We start from the raw sequence: 20,057 nt of genomic DNA on the forward strand, positions 1-20,057 counted from the left end.
ACAGCGAGAGAGGCTGGGTAAGTGAGAGAGAGAGGGAAGGAGAGAAAGTCATTTGAGAGAGAACGACATTTGAGAGAGAAAGAAAGACATTCGAGAGAGAGAAAGATCAGACAGGGATGGATAAATGCTGTAGCTCCTCTCTATGTGTGTTTGAAGGATCCACAGGAAAGAGGAGGACCAGCACATGGAGGTAACCCAGAAGTAATGAAGAATTTGTGGGAACTAAACTAAACCTCCATGGGTCATTTTGTTCTGTTAGGCACCAAACAGAACAAAACGACCTGAAACAGGGATGGGCAACATGGACTCGTCCAATAACAACCGCTAGTTCGTGTTTCATTGCAAATATTTTCTGTGAAGAAATTTGGGGGTAAAACCTGAGGGGAGAGTTACTATCGGGAGTGAAGGGACTTACCTGTCCATCCTGCCCAACATGCACCTGGTGGATCTGAAGGTTCCCCTGAGCGAGAGAGAGAGCGAGATCAATCAGACAGCATCACAGTCACATGACATTAGCAACACCACATTAAAAACAAGCCCAAATAAGCCACATTCATTCCCTCTGCGCTATTTTTCATTTGTAATTGTATTTCATACATATCCAATGCCGTCTCAGCTGCCATATGGACAGGCAGCATAGTAATCTCTCCCAAATAGCCTAATTTCCTTCTCCAACATGCCAATGGCTTTGATGAGGAGTGCCCTGTTCCACACACTGAGTGGCAATTGGGAGAAGAGGGATTTTGTTGCTATGTAATGAACTCCCAAAACAAACAAGATCATTGATTGGGAAGGAGAGACAACAGCAAAAACATTTCTGTCATCCAATCACAAAGAGCAGAAAGGCTTTTGGAGCTTTTCTTCCTCCGTCTCTCTTGCTCTCTCCTTCTCGCTACTCCTTCTCGCTTCTCGCTACTCCTTGCTTGTACAGGTTAAGAACCTCTAAGAATACCTGGTCAGTGTGTCAGCCCTATTTTCATGAGTGCCAGTGTTTATTTATTTGTTTGGTATGTTTTTGTTTAGGTATGCTTTTGTGCATGAGTGAGTATTCAAGTGTGTGTATGAGCGTATGTATGTGTCTACTCAAGAGTGTGTGTGTGCGTGCATGCAGTGGCGCCTTGAAATAAATCTCTCTCCCCCCCACATATTATTAAACAAAATGTTTAACTATGATGCTGAGGCAGAGAATTCTTTCTCAGACACTTGGTGTGGTTTTGGGTCAGATTCTCATAGAGTCAAGCCATTGTGTGCATGCAAGGCTGCCTGGTGAGAGAGACAGGCCATCTGGGTATTATGTGGAAACAAATAGTATAATGACCCATGCATAAGCAGGCAGTAGATATAAACAAGCACTCTTAACATTTAACATCTGCTTGCGGTGAACTCCTGCCTAATGACTTTAATACTTGCTACCATTACTGACTATTACCGTGCACTTCCGATTTACTGACTGGGATACCCGGATAGACAGACCGCATAGACAGACAGACAAACGGATGGACTGACAGAAACACTTACCTCACTGTCTTGTGTGATCTGCACCTCTTCCCCCTGTGGCACCTGGGCAATGTGGAGATGTCCCTGAGGGATCTGATAATGGAGAGAGAGAACAAGATGAAAGAAAGAAAGGCACAGACAGACAAAGAAAGAAAGAAAAGAGAAAGAAAGAAAAGAGAAAGAGCTCACAATATGAGGTGTGTATGTGTGTACTATAATGTGCACTACTCTTCTGGCACCATTAACACATACAGTTAGTGAGTCCACTTTCCCCCCTCCACCATCAGACCCTAGTCTGAACCTCGCTGCTGTCAGGTTTTTAGCAGCACTCGTACATCTTAAGCTCGGCTGCACCAACTAATACTCTAGAACGGTGTTTACCAACTATCATCCGACCTTGAGTACCCCCAACAGCACTCATTTTTGTTGTAGCCCTGTACAACACACCAGATTCAACTTGTCAACTAATCAAGCCCTTGATGAGTTGAATCAGGCAACAACAAAAAGATGTGCTGTTGAGGGTACTCGAGGACTGGAGTCCAATACTACTTTAAATCTTTCAAAATGTACTTTGAACGTTTGCTCTAGAGTGCCAGATAGTCCTAAAACTGCAAACTCCACCTACTACATTTGTCCATTAAGCCAGACAAGCTCAATTAAAAACAGTTTGAGTATTTACATTAGTTCAAATAGTATTTGAACCCAGGTCTACTCCCTCATACCACTTCCTCTCCTCCCCCTTCCTCTTTAATAACACATGAGGGACTGATCATCTTTGAATAAAAGCAGAGTAGGAGTTTACCAAGAAGATCAATCGAAAAGTCTGACAATTGTGTAATGTTGCATTTTGACTCAAAACTAAAATGGACTTTTCATTTGAAACACAAATAATGATTGTTACTTTTTTTTCTTTTTTTTGGTCCACAAGAGTGGAATTCCAGCCTTATCCTGTCTTTTTATGCATTACTACACTCGCCATTTTTGAGAAACCGGTTCCAGACTTTTGAGAAAGCGTTGGAGTATATACAGGTCACGGACATGATAGAGATTATAATGTTAACAGCACTTTCCGCAACGCTCTCTGCCTCTATACCGCAGTATAAACATTTACGATAGATTCAACCTGCTAGCCTGGTTTCAGATCTGTTTGTGCTCTTGCCAACTATTTTGCTGTCATTATCAAGCCAAACAGTCTGACTGGCCTCACAGCAATCTTCAAATAGCTTATACACATAATTTTGGCATGAGTTGGCATGATAGCACAAACAGACTGGCATTCAGGCTATCAAGCAGCTGCTTCCCTCAGTAACACAGTCCAGCCCGGTGGAAGTGGTGAGATTATAGTATTTGCTCCTTAATTGGGGCAGCAGGGTAGCCTAGTGGTTAGAGCGTTGGACTAATAACCGAAAGGTTGCAAGTTCGAATCCCCGAGCTGACAAGGTACAAATCTGTCGTTCTGCCCCTGAACAGGCAGTTAACCCACTGTTCCTAGGCCGTCATTGAAAATAAGAATTTGTTCTTAACTGACTTGCCTAGTAAAATAAAGGTAACATTTTTTTTTTATTAGTTGGGCTTCAACACATTTGAATGGGATACATAAGATTTACTTGTAGGTTCTTTCCCTCATTAACACTGAAAAGGTCAAAGAACATTTCTTGATAGTAAGTAATAGTGTGGACATTGGAATAGAGCCACAGTGTGACTCAATGAAGGTGCACAGGGAACAGAAAGTGATCACTGTTGGCCCACCCACCCATAGTGATGTGGTGGGCCTGAGTGTGACCTCTGGCACCTACAGCTGTATAAGGTTGTTCAATCGAATCCCTGAGCATGATGGAACTCTGCTTCATTGACACACTGTCTTCCTGTGGAGTGGTGGACAGTCTCAGTATAGTAGGGTGAGGTGATCTACCCACACAACACAGATAAAGAGACTCACTCTGGGACTCTCAGATGACTAAGAAACTGGAGGAGGGTTGTGTGTGTGTGTGGAGAGGAGAGAGTGATAGAACGAGAACAAGACAGAGAGAATCGAGACAGAAGGCAGAGAGATAGGGAGTGCAAAAAAGGAGAGGGAAAAAAGAGGATAAGAGAAAGGAGTGACAGATAGACATGAAAGAGATGGGTCACGAGGGGAGAAAAAGAGAATAAGACCCGAGAGAGAAATAGGTCTGGTTAGAGACAGAGGAAAGTGAAAGAGGATGAGAGAGATTAACAGAGAAATCAGGCAGTAGAGCAGGAATGAGAGAGGAGACGCAGATAGAGGGTGGAGACAGTGACACTCACCACTTGCACCTGTCCGTCCTCTCCTATGCGATGGATCTGGACCTGCTGGACAGCCTGGTTGGCCAGGGTGTAGTGTAGAGTCTGCTGGGTTGCCTCCACCACAGCGCCACCCTCTAGGGAGGAGGGGCATGAGCACAGGGCAGATGAGTTAACAACAGTAAGGTGTGGTAGAAGTTGCCCAGCTTAGTCACAGATCTAGGATCAGAAAATTGATAAGACTCCCCCAGATCCATTAGTTGGAGGGAGGAGGGGGGTTAGCACACACCTGGAGGCTGAAAGAAGAGCCCCTTTCACCTCTGAAGGAACACTTGGCAACGGGCCATGGCCTGGTTTCACAATAGCGAAGGAACTTAGGCTTACGAGTGTTTTAACAATGTATCTTTCTTGCAATGGCCGAAGATGTAACATGTGTTTTCCAAAACACCACGCCGAAAGAATGTTTGCTAAGTGCCTTGTTGAGGCATGTGTTGATAATGATAGGTTCCAAAGAAAAGGCAGTGCTGCTATCTGATCAGCGCATCAGAATTATTCCACAATACTGATGACGGATCAGCTCCTAGAGAGATATTAGCACTTATGGCAGCAAATATTGAGGCAGCTTATTCTAATGCTTACCCAATAATATTGCACTATATCAAGATATGGCACACCTGTTAGCTACACGTCATCAAATATATTGAGGCAACAAAATACAGACAGTAGCCAAATAAAACTAAATTGAATGGACATGAAATTGATATCAATATCATTGAAATATATAGGCTCATGTAGCCTATACTTTTGGTAGGCTATTTATCTTTTAATGCAGTATTCTTGGTTTTCTAGCATCTTTTTATCATTCACTTGTTTGTAACAACTGCAAAGACATTGGTAACTTTGTATTTGTAATCAACTTCGTTTTGAAGTTATCGGCAGTCACAGAGAGACAGATAAACATCTTGATTCTGTTTAGTAGAGATCTGCGGAAAATGCATCTAAACATGCACTTAACTGCTCAACGAGTGGTCTAAGGCAGTTGATGATTAACAAGCGTTCAATTGCAACTTTAGTGACAATGGTTTTGGGAAACGATGCACCTACGAAGGTTCTAACGATGAACTTAGCCTTAAGAGGATTTTGGAAAACTGAGCACAGGCCATCTGCTGGGTGATGTGGTGTGTTTACACTGTATCAAGCATGTCTAAATAACACAAGGACGCTCAAGCTAGTAATCCAAAACATACACACACACACACACATATGAATGAGCCGTCAAACATAAACCCCCTGCCTCAGTCTAAACACCCACAACTCAGTCTAAATCACACACCATAACGTCCCCCATCGGCCCACCACAGCTTCATCTATTATCTCACTGTGTGTGTGTTTACACTGGTGCATGCGTGTGTCCCTGCTCGCTATGAGAATGTTTTTTTGTTGTTGCTAGATTGATGGAGGCCTACATTGAGGAAATCACACCACACTGAGAAGTGACAAAGTAGGCCTAAAGAATTCACTCAAAATAATTATATCATGATAGACAAAACATGTAGCACAGATATCTGCTTGGTGCAGCTCATATCATAGACATGTGTTGTGTTTCCTGCCAGTGAGAGTTCTTTCTCCCATCCTACAGCATAAACATGTCCCAAATGACACCCTTTACCTTGGGGCGGCAGGGTAGCCTAGTGGTTAGAGCGTTGGACTAGTAACCGGAAGGTTGCAAGTTCAAACCACCGTGCTTGACAAGGTACAAATCCGTACCCATGAACAGGCAATTAACCCACTGTTCCTAGGCCGTCATTGAAAATAAGAATTTGTTCTTAACTGACTTGCCTAGTTAAATAAAGGTTAAAAAAAAAAGAAATATATAGGTAACTGCCAAAATAATGGACACGCATGAGTAAATGAGGGATACAAAGTATATTGAAAGCAGGTGCTTCCACACTGAGTTCCTGAGTTAAGCAATTAACATCTCATCATGCTTAGGGTCATATATAAAAATGCATGGTAGCCAAAATAATGGCCACAAATAATGACCTGCCAGTCATTATTTGTGGCCATTATTTTGGCTACCATGCATGACTTTGCCCCCATAGGATGACAATGCCCACATCCACAGGGCACGAGTGTTCACTGAAATGAAAACGATCTAAACCATATGCCATGGTTGTCTCCGTCACCAGATCTCAACACAGTTGAACAGTTATGGGAGATTCTGGAGCGGTGCCTGAGACAGTGTTTTCCACCACCATCAACAAAACACCAAATAATGGATTTTTTGTGGAACAATGGTGTCGCATCCCTCCAATAGAGTTCCAGACACTTGTAGAATCTATGCCAAGGTGCATTGAAGCTGTTCTGGTTCACGGTGGCCCAATGCTCTATTGAGACACTTTATGTTGGAGTTTCCTTTATTATGTCAGTTACCTATAGAGCACTGCATTTGACCAGAGAGAGCCATGGGCCCTGGTCAAAAGTAGTGCACCATATAGGGAATAGGTTGCCATTTGGGACACAGTCCAAGTATTGCAGTATATAAATCCTCCACAGCCCAATCATTGGTAGTGAGGTGAGAGCCAGGTAGCTCGTGGAGACGGTACTTTGTGTTAGCCCTCTCTCCCCATTCATTAATAAATAACTGTTTAAAAACAGTCCCAGCCACCTCTTTCCAACCTATTAGTTTAATTCCAAAGCAGTTTTATAAAGAGGAGTATGAGAGAACTTGCTCTGGAGTGTGTGTGTGTGTGTGTTTACTTTATAGTGGTGTGTGTGCTCTGGTGGGGTGCGTGTGGCCTGGGAGGAGAGCGGGCTGTGATTCTACAATGTACACACAGTGGGCTCACAGGATATTTGGGTTTCCCTTGTTGTCCCACTCTCTCCGGTCAGGGTTGAGAGGTGATGGATCTCAGGGAGGGGAGGACAGGAGGCGTTGTTGTGTTGTGGAGATTATAACCATCTGCTACACTCTGCATTACTCACTGGATTCATTACATACAAATAAGTGAAAAGATGTGTGCGTGTGAGACACACACACACTTGCTATTTCCAGAAATTACCTGAGCTTCCCGGTGCGTTGGCACTACGTCTGGAGAAGCTCTTGACCGCCAGACTCTGGCCGCGCTGCTTGCGTCTCCATGCAGTGCGACACTTGGAGTCGATGCTCTGCTTGATACGGTACCAATCTGACTCAGTGATGCCAAACTTATAGAACAGGTGACCTGAGGAAACCAATGACAGAGGGCACATGAGTTCAGGGTCATGTAATTTAACAATCTTAAGAACCATTGAAATCTTAAACTTAAGCTAAATCACCATGACAAGGTATAATAAGTCACATTCCTTGCTTAGGATGGACAGCAGTTCATACCAAGTCTGTGTGTATAGTTTGAACAGTGCAACCTTGTCCCACTATCAATGCAACTCTGCCGGAGCTGTCAAAATGTCAGAAGCACATTAACTCTAGATTTTGAATTTTAAGCCCACTTTAGTTTAAAAAATATATATGTTAAAGTGCTAAAATATTTTATTTGACTTTTACTTCTATAGCACAGAGAAACAATGAATAATACATTCATAAAATGGCAAAAAAGACAGTAAAAAATAAATCATAAGAAACAGGGGTCTGTTCTATAGCTAGGATATTTTTAAAAGCTCAGGAAATACTGTATATACATACATATAGTCACACACACAGACACACACACGCTTGAAGTCGGAAGTTAACATACACTTAGGTTGGAGTCATTAAAACTCATTTTTCAACCACTCCACAAATTTCATGTTAACAAACTATAGTTTGCAACCCTCCCCCTTTTTCCTCCAAACATAACAATGGTCATTATGGCTAAACAGTTCTATTTTTGTTTCATCAGACCAGAGGACATTTCTCCAAAAAGTACGATCTTTGTACCTATGTGCAGTTGCAAACCATAGTCTGGCTTTTTTATGGTGGTTTTGGAGCAGTGGCTTCTTCCTTGCTGAGCGGCCTTTTAGGTTATGTCGATATAGGACTCGTTTTACTGTGGATATAAATAATTTTGTACCGGATTCCTCCAGCATCTTCACAAGGTCCTTTGCTATTGTTCAGGGATTGATTTGCACTTTTCACACCACAGTACGTTCATCTTTAGGAGACAGAATCTGTCTCCTTCCTGAGCGGTATGACGGCTGCGTGGTCCCATGGTGTTTATACTTGTGTACTATTGTTTGTACAGACGAACGTGGTACCTTCAGGCATTTGGGAATTGCTCCCAAGGATGAACCAAACTTGTGGAGGTGTACAATGTTTTTTCTGAGGTCTTGGCTGATTTCTTTCGATTTTCCCATGATGTCAAGCAAAGAGGCACCGAGTTTGAAGGTAGGCCTTGAAATACATCTCCAATTGACTCAAATGATGTCAATTAGCCCATCAGAAGCTCCTAAAGCCATGACATCATTTTCTGGAATTTTCCAAGCTGTTTAAAGGCACAGTCAACTTAGTGTATGTAAACTTCTAACCCACGGGAATTGTGATACAGTGAATTATAAGTGAAATAATCTGTCTGTAAACAATTGTTGGAAAAATGACTTGTGCAAAGTAGAGGTCCTAACTTCCCAAAACTATAGTTGTTAACAAGACATTTGTGGAGTGGTTTAAAAATGAGTTGTAATGACTCCAACCTTAGTGTGTGTAAACTTCCGACTTAAACTGTATATACAACTGTTCAAAATGTTGGGGTCAGAGAAATTTCCCAACACACACACTTCAAATGCAATGCACGGCGTTTCATGGATCTGAAAGTATAAACTCCGCCTACCCGGCAGACCCGGAAAGCAAATCAAGTGCACCTATAGGCCTACCGCTGGCCAATCAGATAGCTCAGATCAGTGTCTGCAGCTTCCACCAGCCCACAGCGAAGTTGATAGTCATCTCTATTGTGTGAGATTTCAAAACATGCCTAGAGCAAAACTATCAACGAATTCAGCAAATGGCTGCTGTATTTATGAGTGAGTTCATGATTAAGATTTTATTCAGCACTGTCAACACTTTATTCAACACTTACAAGCCATAAAACGCCCTCTCCTTATCCACTCACTCCACAAAGTGTATCGATAGACTTGCTTGGTTAAGTACAATGAAATGCCTTTCTTGCAAGCTCTAAACCCAAGAGTGCAGTAATCAATAACAATGTAATACTAGAAATAACAAAGAAAAAGTTAGTAAGCATACTATACACAAGGTCAGTCAGATCCAGCAGCATATTTCCAATGTGCAGGGATACTGGAGTGATAGAGGTGGATATGTATAGGGGTAAGGTGACTAGGCATCAGGATATATGATAAATGAAGCTGCAGCAGTGTATATGATGATTGTATGTAAGTGGGTTGGCTGTGCGTGTGTGTGTAAAATCATATGTGCATATTATGTATGTGTGAGCAAATGATGAATTGAGTGTTTGTATGTTGGAGTGTCAGTGAGTGTGTAGGGCCCTGTGAGAGTGCAAAGAGGGTCAAGTCAGATGTGTCTTTCTAACAACGAGGAGTATTTCCCGTTGTATGTATAACATGACTTGGTGCAGCGGATCTTATTATCAACATTTTTTTTTTTTTAAATGCAAATGACTTCAATTTATGCCTCAAGTAATGCAATAAACGATCGATGACCAGTGTGATCATATACCTCACCTTTTAAAATATAATCTGCCAATTTCTGTCTGCAGCATCCAAACAGTTTGAACTACACACTAATATGAACCTCTGTGGAAAGGTGAGACTCTCACAAACACGTACATGTCGGTTGTTTAGCAATAGGATATAATATATAGTTAAAAAATCATTTTAAAATCGTCTGAGAGGAACAACATTGCCAGGGCTATTTAAGAATAGCCAATATTGAGCCTATAGCCAACTACACAAACCTCATTGCTACAGGCCCGTTTTTAAGAGGTTAATGTTACATAGGCTTAAGTTTAAGTAATGTTTTAAAAACAAATCTGAGTGATAGATCTCGGCCTTCATTTTGACTCAGAAAATAATCTTGGCTCAGAAAAGGTTTGTGACCAATCCACTAAGGCATGAGGAAACCGGTACACACACACACACACACACCTGAATTACATACACACACAAAACAAGACACCTGCATCACACAAGGCAAGTAGACACACACACACAGCACCTGCGATCAGCAGACAGTAATACATGTGGGGTGACAGAGTCCATTTCCTGTGCATCCCCCCCACACACACACACACACACACACACACACACACTCCCAATAAAAACTCCTTCAGCCTTGTCCACCCTCCCTCCTGTCCGCTGGCTCCCTTCCCCTCCACTGGATTCCCTCCCGTCTCCACTCCATCCCCTCCCTCCCTTCCGCTGTCTCCCCTCCGTTGGCTCTGCTGTCTGCCCTCCCTTTCCCTGGCTCCCCTCCGATCTGCTGTCTCCCTCCGCTGGGAACCTAAGGGCTAAAGGGTGAAGTGATTGAACCCTGCCTATGAAACATCTATGGGGATAGATTGGTCAGATGCTCAATGGCAGGGGTTGAGATGGTCAGTTGGTCAATGGAAGGGAATTTGATGCAGTTAGTTGGTTTTCTGTCAGTTGGTTGGTTTTCTGTCAGTTGGTTAACCCATAGAGTCAATGTCCACGCCCCTGTAGATATCTTATTAGCATAATAAAAAAATCCCCATAAAAATCTGTCAGTTTAAGCTAGAGAAAACTTTTTTTTGCATTGGATGCGTCTCAACCCATCTCCTCCGTCGAAGTCGCACTTCCACGGTGAAAGGTGACAGAGCGGTGTTTGTCAGACCATGAGATATCCCAAAAATCGTTCTTCTCAAAAGAATTGTCTAACATCTGAACGGTTTGGCCTACAAAACTATTATGACCCCTCTATGTAAAGAAAGACTCCCACGAACACGATGGTGTCCTCAGTTTTGTTTTTAGACCACCACAAGTGTCTTGGGACTCGTCTGACGGAAGATCCGATCTGCTAACTTCTGTACGTAGCGTTCAAACAATTGGAGCTAAACACTAATATGACTCCTCTGTGGAAAGGTGAGACTCTCATGAACATGTTTAGCTCCAGGACGATCAATAGGCCTCACAAGACTCGTCTGAAGGTCCCCCGGTACCAGTTTTAAAAAATGTCTGGAAGTATATATGGAGATCGTTTAAGAATAAGGGATTACAGTGCATTCGGAAAGTATTCAGACCCCTTGACTTTTTCCACATTTTGTTACGTTATAGCCTTATTCTAAAACAGATTTTTTTAAATCCTCATCAATCTACCCACAATAATACCCCATAATGACAAAGCAAAAACTGTTTTTTAGAAATGTTTGCAAATTTATTTTAAAAAATAATTAAAAAACTCAAATATAACATTTAGACCCTTTACTCGGTACTTTGCACCTTTGGCAGTGATTACAGCATCAAGTCTTCTTGGGTATGATGCTACAAACATGGCAAACCTGTATTTGGGGAGATTCTCCCATTCTTCTCTGCAGATCCTCTCAAGCTCTGTCAGGTTGATTGGGAGCGTCGCTGCACAAATATTTTCAGGTCTCTTCAAAGATGTTTGATATGGTTCAATCCAGGCTCTGGCTGGGTCACTCAAGGACATTCAGAGACTTGTCCCGAAGCCACTCCTGCGTTGTCTTGGCTGTATGCTTAGGGACGTTGTCCAGTTGGAAAGTGAACCTTAGGACCTCAGACTGGAGCGGAGTGCTCTGGAGCAGGTTTTCATCAAGGATCTCTCTGCACTTTACCCTGGATCCTGTCTCCCAGTCACTCCCGCTGAAAAACATCCCCACAGCATGATGCTGCCATCAACATGCTTCACTATAGGGATGGTGCCAGGTTTCCTCCAGACATGACGCTTGGCAATCTTGTTTCTCATGGTCTGAAAGTCCTTTAGGTGCCTTTTGGCAAACTCCAATCGGGCTGTCATATACCTTTTACTGAGGAGTGGCTTCCGTCTGGCCACTCTACCACAAAGGCCTGATTTGTGGAGTGCTGCAGAGGTGGTATAAACTTCCAGAAGGACAACATTCTCCACAGAGGAACTCTGGAGCTCTGTCAGAGTGACCATCAGGTTCTTGGTCACCTCCCTGACCAAGGTCCTTCCAAGATTGCACAGTTTGGCCAGGCTGCACACATTTTTTGGTACCCTTCCCCAGATTTGTGCCTCAACACAATCATGTCTTGGAGCTCTAAGGACAATTCCTTCGACCTCATTGCTTGGTTTTTGCTCTGAAATGCACTGTCAACTGTGGGACCTTACATTGACAGGTGTGTGCCTTTCCAAATAATGTCCAATTCATTTAATTTTGGACGATAAATCGAAACAGGATGCACTTGAGCTCAACTTTGAGTCTCATAGCAAAGGGTCTGAATACTTATGTAAATAAGGTAGCTGTTTTTTATTTTTAACAAATTTGCAAAAAAGTCTAGAAACCTGTTTTCACTTTGTCATTATGGGGTGTATAGATTGAAAAGGAAAATAGTATGTAGTCAATTTTACAATAAGGCTGTTATGTAACAACATGTGGAAAAGGGGAAGGGGTCTGAAAACTTTTTAAATGCACTGTAAATACATGTCAAATAGGCATATACACACACAGTACCAGTCAAAAGTTTGGACACACCTACTCATTCAAGGGTTTTTCTTGATGTTTACTATTTTCTACATTGTAGAATAATAGTGAAGACATCAACACTAGGATGTTAACACATATGGAATCATGCAGTAACCAAAAAACTGTTTAACAAATCAAAATACACTTTATATTTGAGATTCTTCAGAGTAGCCAGCCTTTGCCTTGATGACAGATTTGCACACTCATAGCATTCTCTCAACCAGCTTCATGAGCTAATCACCTGGAATGCATTTCAATTAACAGGTGTGCCTTGTTAAAAGTTAAATAGTGCAATCTTTTATTTCCTTCTTAATTCATTTGAGCCAATCAGATGTGTTGTGTCAAGGTAGGGTGGTATACAGAATATATCCCTATTTGGTAAAATACCAAGTCTATATTATGGCAAGAACAGTTCAAATAAGCAAAGAGAAACAACAGTCCATCATTACTTTAAGACATGAAGGTCAGTCAACACGGAAAATTAAGTGTGGTCGTAAAAACCATCCAGCGCTATGATGAAACTAGCGCTCATGAGGACTGCCACAGGAAAGGAAGACCCAGAGTTACCTCTGCTGCAAAGAATAAGTTCATTAGAGTTAACTGCACCTCAGATTGCAGCCCAAATAACTGCTTCACAGAGTTCCAGTGACAGACACAACATCAACTGTTCAGAGGAGACTGCGTGATTCAGGCATTCATGGTCGAATTGCTGCAAAGAAACTACTACACCAATAAGAAGAGACTTGCTTGGGCCAAGAAACCTGATGACCCGTTTTAAGGTCTTGCTCACATCGGCTACCAAGGGCGTTATCACACAGTCGTCTAGAACAGCTGGTGCTCTCATGCACGCTTCAGCATTGCATGCCTCGAATAGAGCATAAAAAGCATTTAGCTCGTCTGGTAAGTTTGTGTCACTGGGCAGCACGCGGCTGGGTTTTCCTTTGGAGTCTGTAATAGTTTTCAAGCCCTGCTACATCCGACGAGCGTCAGAGCCGATGTAGTATTGACGCTTTGCCAGTTTGATGGTTCGTCTGAGGGTGTAGCGTGATTTCTTATAAGGGTCCGGATTTGTGTCTCACTACTTAAAAGTGGGAGGTCTAGCCTTTAGCACGATGCGGATGTTGCCTGTAATCCATAGCTTCTGGTTGGGATATGTACATACGGTCACTGTGGGAACTGTCAATGCACTTATTGAGGAAGCCGATGACCGAGGTGTTATACTCATCAATGCCATTGGATGAAACCCGGAACGTATTCCAATCTGTGCTAGAAAAAGAGTCCTGTAGCGTAGCATCCATGTTATCTGACTACTTCCGTATTGAGCGAGTCTCTGGTACTTCCTGCTTTAGTTTTGGCTTGTAAGCAGGAATCAGGAGGATATAATTATGGTCAGATATGCCAAATGGGAGGATGAGGGAGAACTTTGTATGCATCTGTGTGTGTGGAGTAAAAGTGGTCCAGAGTTTTTTTCCCTCTGGTTGCACGTGACATGCTGGTAGAAATTTGGTAAGACGGATTTAAGTTTGCCTGCATTAAAGTCCCCTGGCCACTAGGAACACCCCTTCTGGATGAGCCTTTTCTTGTTTGCTTATGGCCTTATACAGCTCGTTGAATGCTGTCTTAGTGGCAGCATCGGTTTGTGGTGCTAAATAGACGGCTACAAATAATATAGATGAGAACTCCCTTGGTAGATAGTGTGGTCTACAGCCCCATGCTTCCTGAAGCACCTCCCACAAGTTGGATAGGGAGGTGTTCCCACAACAGCTCAATAGAGTTGAGATTTGGTGACTGTGCTGGCCACTCCATTATAGACAGAATACCAGCTGACTGCTTCTTCCCTAAATAGTTATTGCATAGTTTGGAGCTGTGCTTTTGATCACTGTCCTGTTCTAGGAGGAAATAGGCTCCAATTAAGCACCGTCCACAGGGTATGGCATGGCATTGAAAAATGGAGTGATAGCCTTCCTTCTTCAAGATCCCTTTTACCCTGTACAAATCTCCCACTTTACAACCACCAAAGCACCCCCAGACCACCACATTGCTTGACAGATGGCATCAAGCACTCCTCCAGCAAATGTAATTTTTTTCTGCGTCTCACAAATGTTTTTCTTTGTGATCCAAACACATCAAACTTTAGTCTGTCCAATACACTTTTTTCCAATCTTCCTCTGTCCAGTATGTGTTCTTTTGCTCATCTTAATCATTCATTTGTATTGGCCAGTCTGAGATATGGCCTTTTCTTTGCAACTCTGCCTAGAAGGCCAGCATCCCGGAGTCGCCTCTTCACTGTTGACCTTGAGACCTTGTTTTGCGGGTACTATTTAATGAAGCTGCCAATTGAGGACTTGTGAGGCATCTGTTTCTCAAACTAGACACTCTAATATACTTGTTCTCTCGCTGTTCTTCGAAGGGAGTAGTACACAGCGTTGTACGAGATCTTCAGTTTCTTGGCAATTTCTCACATGGAATAGCCTTAATTTCTCAGAACAAGAATAGACTGACGAGTTTCAGAAGAAAGTCTTTGTTTCTGGCCATTTCAAGCCTGTAATCGAACCCACAGATGCTGATGCTCCAGATACTCAACTAGTCTAAAGGATAGTTTTATTGCTTCTTTAAATCAGCATAACAGTTTCCAGAGGTGCTAACATAATTGCAAAAGAGTTTTCTAATGATCAATTAGCCTTTTAAAATTATAAACTTGGATTAGCTAACACAACGTGCCATTGGAACACAGGAGTGATGTTTACTGATAATGTGCCTCTGTTAGCCTATGTAGATATTCCATTAACAATCAGCCGATAAGACAGCTTTCTGAATAGACCTATCGGACAATTTATTTTATATATATATATATATATATATATATATTTTTTTTATTATATTTTTTTATTATTGGGCCTCTAACTATATCTATTGCTTTTTTTGTGTGTGTGTGAATTGGATTCATCCCCTCTACCACACGGAACCCCACTAATCCTACCGATGGAAACGTACGAGGTGGCTAATAACAGACCTCCATCCTATGCTAGCTTGCTACCGATGGCCCGGCTAGCTGTCTAAATCGCCGTTACCCCAACCAACCTCACTACTCACTGGACCCTTTTGATCACTCGACTAAGCATTCCTCTCCTTAATGTCAATATGCCTTGTCCATTGCTGTTCTGGTTAGTGTTATTGGCTTATTTCACTGTAGAGCCTCTAGTCCTGCTCACTATACCTTATCCAACCTATTAGTTCCACCACCCACACATGCGATGACATCTCCTGGTTTCAATCATGTTTCTAGAGACAATATCTCTCTCATCATCACTCAATACCTAGGTTTACCTCCACTGTATTCACATCCTACCATACCTTTGTCTGTACATTATACCTTGAAGCTATTTTATCGCCCCCAGAAACCTCTTTTTACTCTCTGTTCCAGACGTTCTAGACGACCAATTCTTATTGCTTTTAGCCGTACCCTTATCCTACTCCTCCTCTGTTCCTCTGGCGATGTAGAGGTGAATCCAGGCCCTGCAGTGCCTAGCTCCACTCCTATTCCCCAGGCGCTCTCTTTTGATGACTTCTGTAACCGTAATAGCCTTGGTTTCATACATGTTAACATTAGAAGCCTCCTCCCTAAATGTGTTCTATTCACTGCTTTAGCACACTCTGCCAACCCGGATGTTCTAGCTGTGTCTGAATCCTGGCTTAGGAAGACCACCAAAAACTCTGAAATTTTCATCCCAAACTACAACATTTTCAGACAAGATAGAACTGCCAAAGGGGGCGGTGTTGCAATCTACTGCAAAGATAGCCTGCAGAGTTCTGTCCTACTATCCAGGTCTGTACCCAAACAATTTGAACTTCTACTTTTAAAAATCCACCTCTCTAAAAACAAGTCTCTCACCGTTGCCGCCTGCTATAGACCACCCTCTGCCCCCAGCTGTGCTCTGGACACCATAAGTGAATTGATTGCCCCCCATCTATCTTCAGAGCTCGTGCTGCTAGGCGACCTAAACTGGAACATGCTTAACACCCCAGCCATCCTACAATCTAAGCTTGATGCCCTCAATCTCACACAAATTATCAATGAACCTACCAGGTACCTCCCCAAAGCCTTAAACACGGGCACCCTCATAGATATCATCCTAACCAACTTGCCCTCTAAATACACATCTGCTGTCTTCAACAAAGATCTCAGCGATCACTGCCTCATTGCCTGCATTCGTAATGGGTCAGCGGTCAAACAACCTCCACTCATCACTGTCAAACGCTCCCTGAAACAATTCAGCGAGCAGGCCTTTCTAATCGACCTGGCCGGGGTATCCTGGAAGGATATTGATCTCATCCCATCAGTAGAGGATGCCTGGTTATTTTTTTTAAATGCCTTACTAACCATCTTAAATAAGCATGCCCCACTCAAGAAATTTAGAACCAGGAACAGATATAGCCCTTGGTTTCACCAGACCTGACTGCCCTTAACCAACACAAAAACATCCTATGGCGTTCTGCATTAGCATCGAACAGCCCCCGTGATATGCAGCTGTTCAGGGAAGCTAGAAACCATTATACACAGGCAGTTAGAAAAGCCAAGGCTAGCTTTTTCAAGCAGAAATTTGCTTCCTGCAACACTAACTCTCCTCCCAGCTGCCCACGGCACTGAAGATAGGAAACACTGTCACCACTGATAAATCCACCATAATTGAGAATTTCAATAAGTATTTTTCTACGGCTGGCCATGCTTTCCACCTGGCTACTCCTACCCCAGTCAACAGCACTGTATCCCCCACTCGCCCAAGCCTTCCCCATTTCTCCTTCTCCCAAATCCAGTCAGCTGATGTTCTGAAAGAGCTGCAAAATCTGGACCCCTACAAATCAGCCGGGCTAGACAATTTGGACCCTTTCTTTCAAAAATGATCTGCCGAAATTGTTGCCACCCCTATTACTAGCCTGTTCAACCTCTCGTGTCGTCTGAGATTCCCAAAGATTGGAAAGCAGCTGCGGTCATCCCCCTCTTCAAAGGGGGGGACACTCTTGACCCAAACTGCTACAGACCTATATCTATCCTACCCTGCCTTTCTAAGGTCTTCGAAAGCCAAGTCAACAAACAGATTACCGACCATTTCAAATCTCACCATACCTTCTCTGCTATGCAATCTGGTTTCAGAGCTGGTCATGGGTGCACCTCAACCACGCTCAAGGTCCTAAACGATATCTTAACCGCCATCGATAAGAAACATTACTGTGCAGCCGTATTCATTGATCTGGCCAAGGCTTTCGACTCTGTCAACCACCACATCCTCATCGGCAGACTCGACAGCCTTGGTTTCTCAAATGATTGCCTCGCCTGGTTCACCAACTACTTCTCTGATAGAGTTCAGTGTGTCAAATCGGAGGGTCTGCTGTCCGGACCTCTGGCAGTCTCTATGGTGGTGCCACAGGGTTCAATTCTTGGACCAACTCTCTTCTCTGTATACATCAATGATGTCGCTCTTGCTGCTGGTGAGTCTCTGATCCACCTCTACGCAGATGACACCATTCTGTATACTTCTGGCCCTTCTTTGGACACTGTGTTAACAAACCTCCAGGCAAGCTTCAATGCCATACAACTCTCCTTCCGTGGCCTCCAATTGCTCTTAAATACAAGTAAAACTAAATGCATGCTCTTCAACCGATCGCTGCCTGCACCTGCCCGCCTGTCCAACATCACTACTCTTGACGGCTCTGACTTAGAATACGTGGACAACTACAAATACCTAGGTGTCTGGTTAGACCGTAAACTCTCCTTCCAGACCCACATCAAACATCTCCAATCCAAAGTTAAATCTAGAATTGGCTTCCTATTTCGCAACAAAGCATCCTTCACTCATGCTGCCAAACATACCCTTGTAAAACTGACCATCCTACCAATCCTCAACTTCGGCGATGTCATTTACAAAATAGCCTCCAATACCCTACTCAACAAATTGGATGCAGTCTATCACAGTGCAATCCGTTTTGTCACCAAAGCCCCATATACTACCCACCATTGCGACCTGTACGCTCTCGTTGGCTGGCCCTCGCTTCATATTTGTCGCCAAACCCACTGGCTCCATGTCATCTACAAGACCCTGCTAGGTAAAGTCCCCCCTTATCTCAGCTCGCTGGTCACCATAGCATCACCCACCTGTAGAACGCGCTCCAGCAGGTATATCTCTCTGGTCACCCCCAAAACCAATTATTTCTTTGGCCGCCTCTCCTTCCAGTTCTCTGCTGCCAATGACTAGAACAAACTACAAAAGTCTCTGAAACTGGAAACACTTGTCTCCCTCACTAGCTTTAAGCACCAGCTGTCAGAGCAGCTCACAGATTACTGCACCTGTACATAGCCCACCTATAATTTAGCCCAAACAACTACCTCTTTCCCTACTGTATTTATTTTATTTATTTATTTTGCTCCTTTGCACCCCATTATTTTTATTTCTACTTTGCACTTTCTTCCACTGCAAATCTACCATTCCAGTGTTTTACTTGCTATATTGTATTTACTTTGCCACCATGGCCTTTTTTTGCCTTTACCTCCCTTATCTCACCTCATTTGCTCACATCGTATATAGACTTGTTTATACTGTATTATTGACTGTATGTTTGTTTTACTCCATGTGTAACTCTGTCGTTGTATGTGTCAAACTGCTTTGCTTTATCTTGGCCAGGTCTCAATTGTAAATGAGAACTTGTTCTCAACTTGCCTACCTGGTTAAATAAATGTGAAATAAAATTTCTAAACAATTTGATATTATTTTAAAATGGACAAAAAATGTTTTTGAAAGAAAAGCAACAAGGACATTTCTAAGTGACACCAAACTTCTGAACGGTTGTGTATGTATGTATATATATATATATATATTATTTTTTTTGTAATACTTAAAGGGGTCTTCAAAATTCAAATAGCTAAATGACCCTTGGTATGACCCCCTGCACCAGCTTAGTCTGTACAGGGTTAAACAGCAGTGTGAGTATTGGAGTGAATAGGTGTGCGTGACTCACAGCGTACTCCATAGATCATGAGTGGGTCCAGCTGCTTTTTGCCGTGCTTGCCCTGGCCCGACAGGTTGGAGATAGCCTGCACCTCACGGTGGAATAGGTAATCCAGCAGTGTCAGTGCCATCTTCTCTGCCGTGCGGCAGTTGGTGCTGATGTGGAGCATGTCGCCCGGCGACACCGGGCAGCGCACGCGCATCTCTGCATTGTTCTCGTCGCCAAGCCACGTACCTGCTGGGTAGTCATCTATAAAGAAAGAGGGGGCATGGGTGGGAGAATAATGGTAATGATAAAACCCCTAAAGCTGCTCCCAGCCTGTTGTATGTGTGGGTCTGTTTCTATACTAAAAAACACACACACACTACAGTTCATAAGTTTGAGGTCCCTCTGAAATGTTCTTGTTTTTGGAAGAAAAGCACATTTTTGTCCACTAAAATAAAATCAAAGTGATCAGAAATACAGTGTGGACATTGTTAATGTTGTAAATTAATATTGTAGCTGGAAACGGCAGATTATTAATGGAATATCTACATAGGCGTACAGAGGCACATTATCAGCAACCATCACTCCTGTGTTCCAATGGCACGTTGTCTTAACTAATCCAAGTTTAATCATTGTAAAAGCTAATTGATCATGAGAAAACCCTTTTGCAATTATGTTAGC

General features: G+C 42.9%; 1 protein-coding gene across 1 annotated transcript in view; it reads right to left on the minus strand.

Moving 5' to 3' along the window:
* LOC115134121 (protein BANP-like) overlaps nt 1-20,057 on the minus strand; it is a 71,706-nt gene that overhangs the window by 35,563 nt on the left and 16,086 nt on the right. The window contains exons 7-11 of the mRNA XM_029667783.2: nt 19,401-19,640; nt 6,822-6,983; nt 3,784-3,896; nt 1,519-1,590; nt 416-460 (exon numbers count right to left, since the gene is read on the minus strand). Coding sequence (XP_029523643.1) covers nt 416-460; nt 1,519-1,590; nt 3,784-3,896; nt 6,822-6,983; nt 19,401-19,640 — 632 coding nt within the window. The remainder of the gene's footprint in view (nt 1-415; nt 461-1,518; nt 1,591-3,783; nt 3,897-6,821; nt 6,984-19,400; nt 19,641-20,057) is intronic.

This window comes from Oncorhynchus nerka, linkage group LG9a (assembly GCF_034236695.1).
Source record: "Oncorhynchus nerka isolate Pitt River linkage group LG9a, Oner_Uvic_2.0, whole genome shotgun sequence".
Classification (NCBI taxonomy): domain Eukaryota; kingdom Metazoa; phylum Chordata; class Actinopteri; order Salmoniformes; family Salmonidae; genus Oncorhynchus; species Oncorhynchus nerka.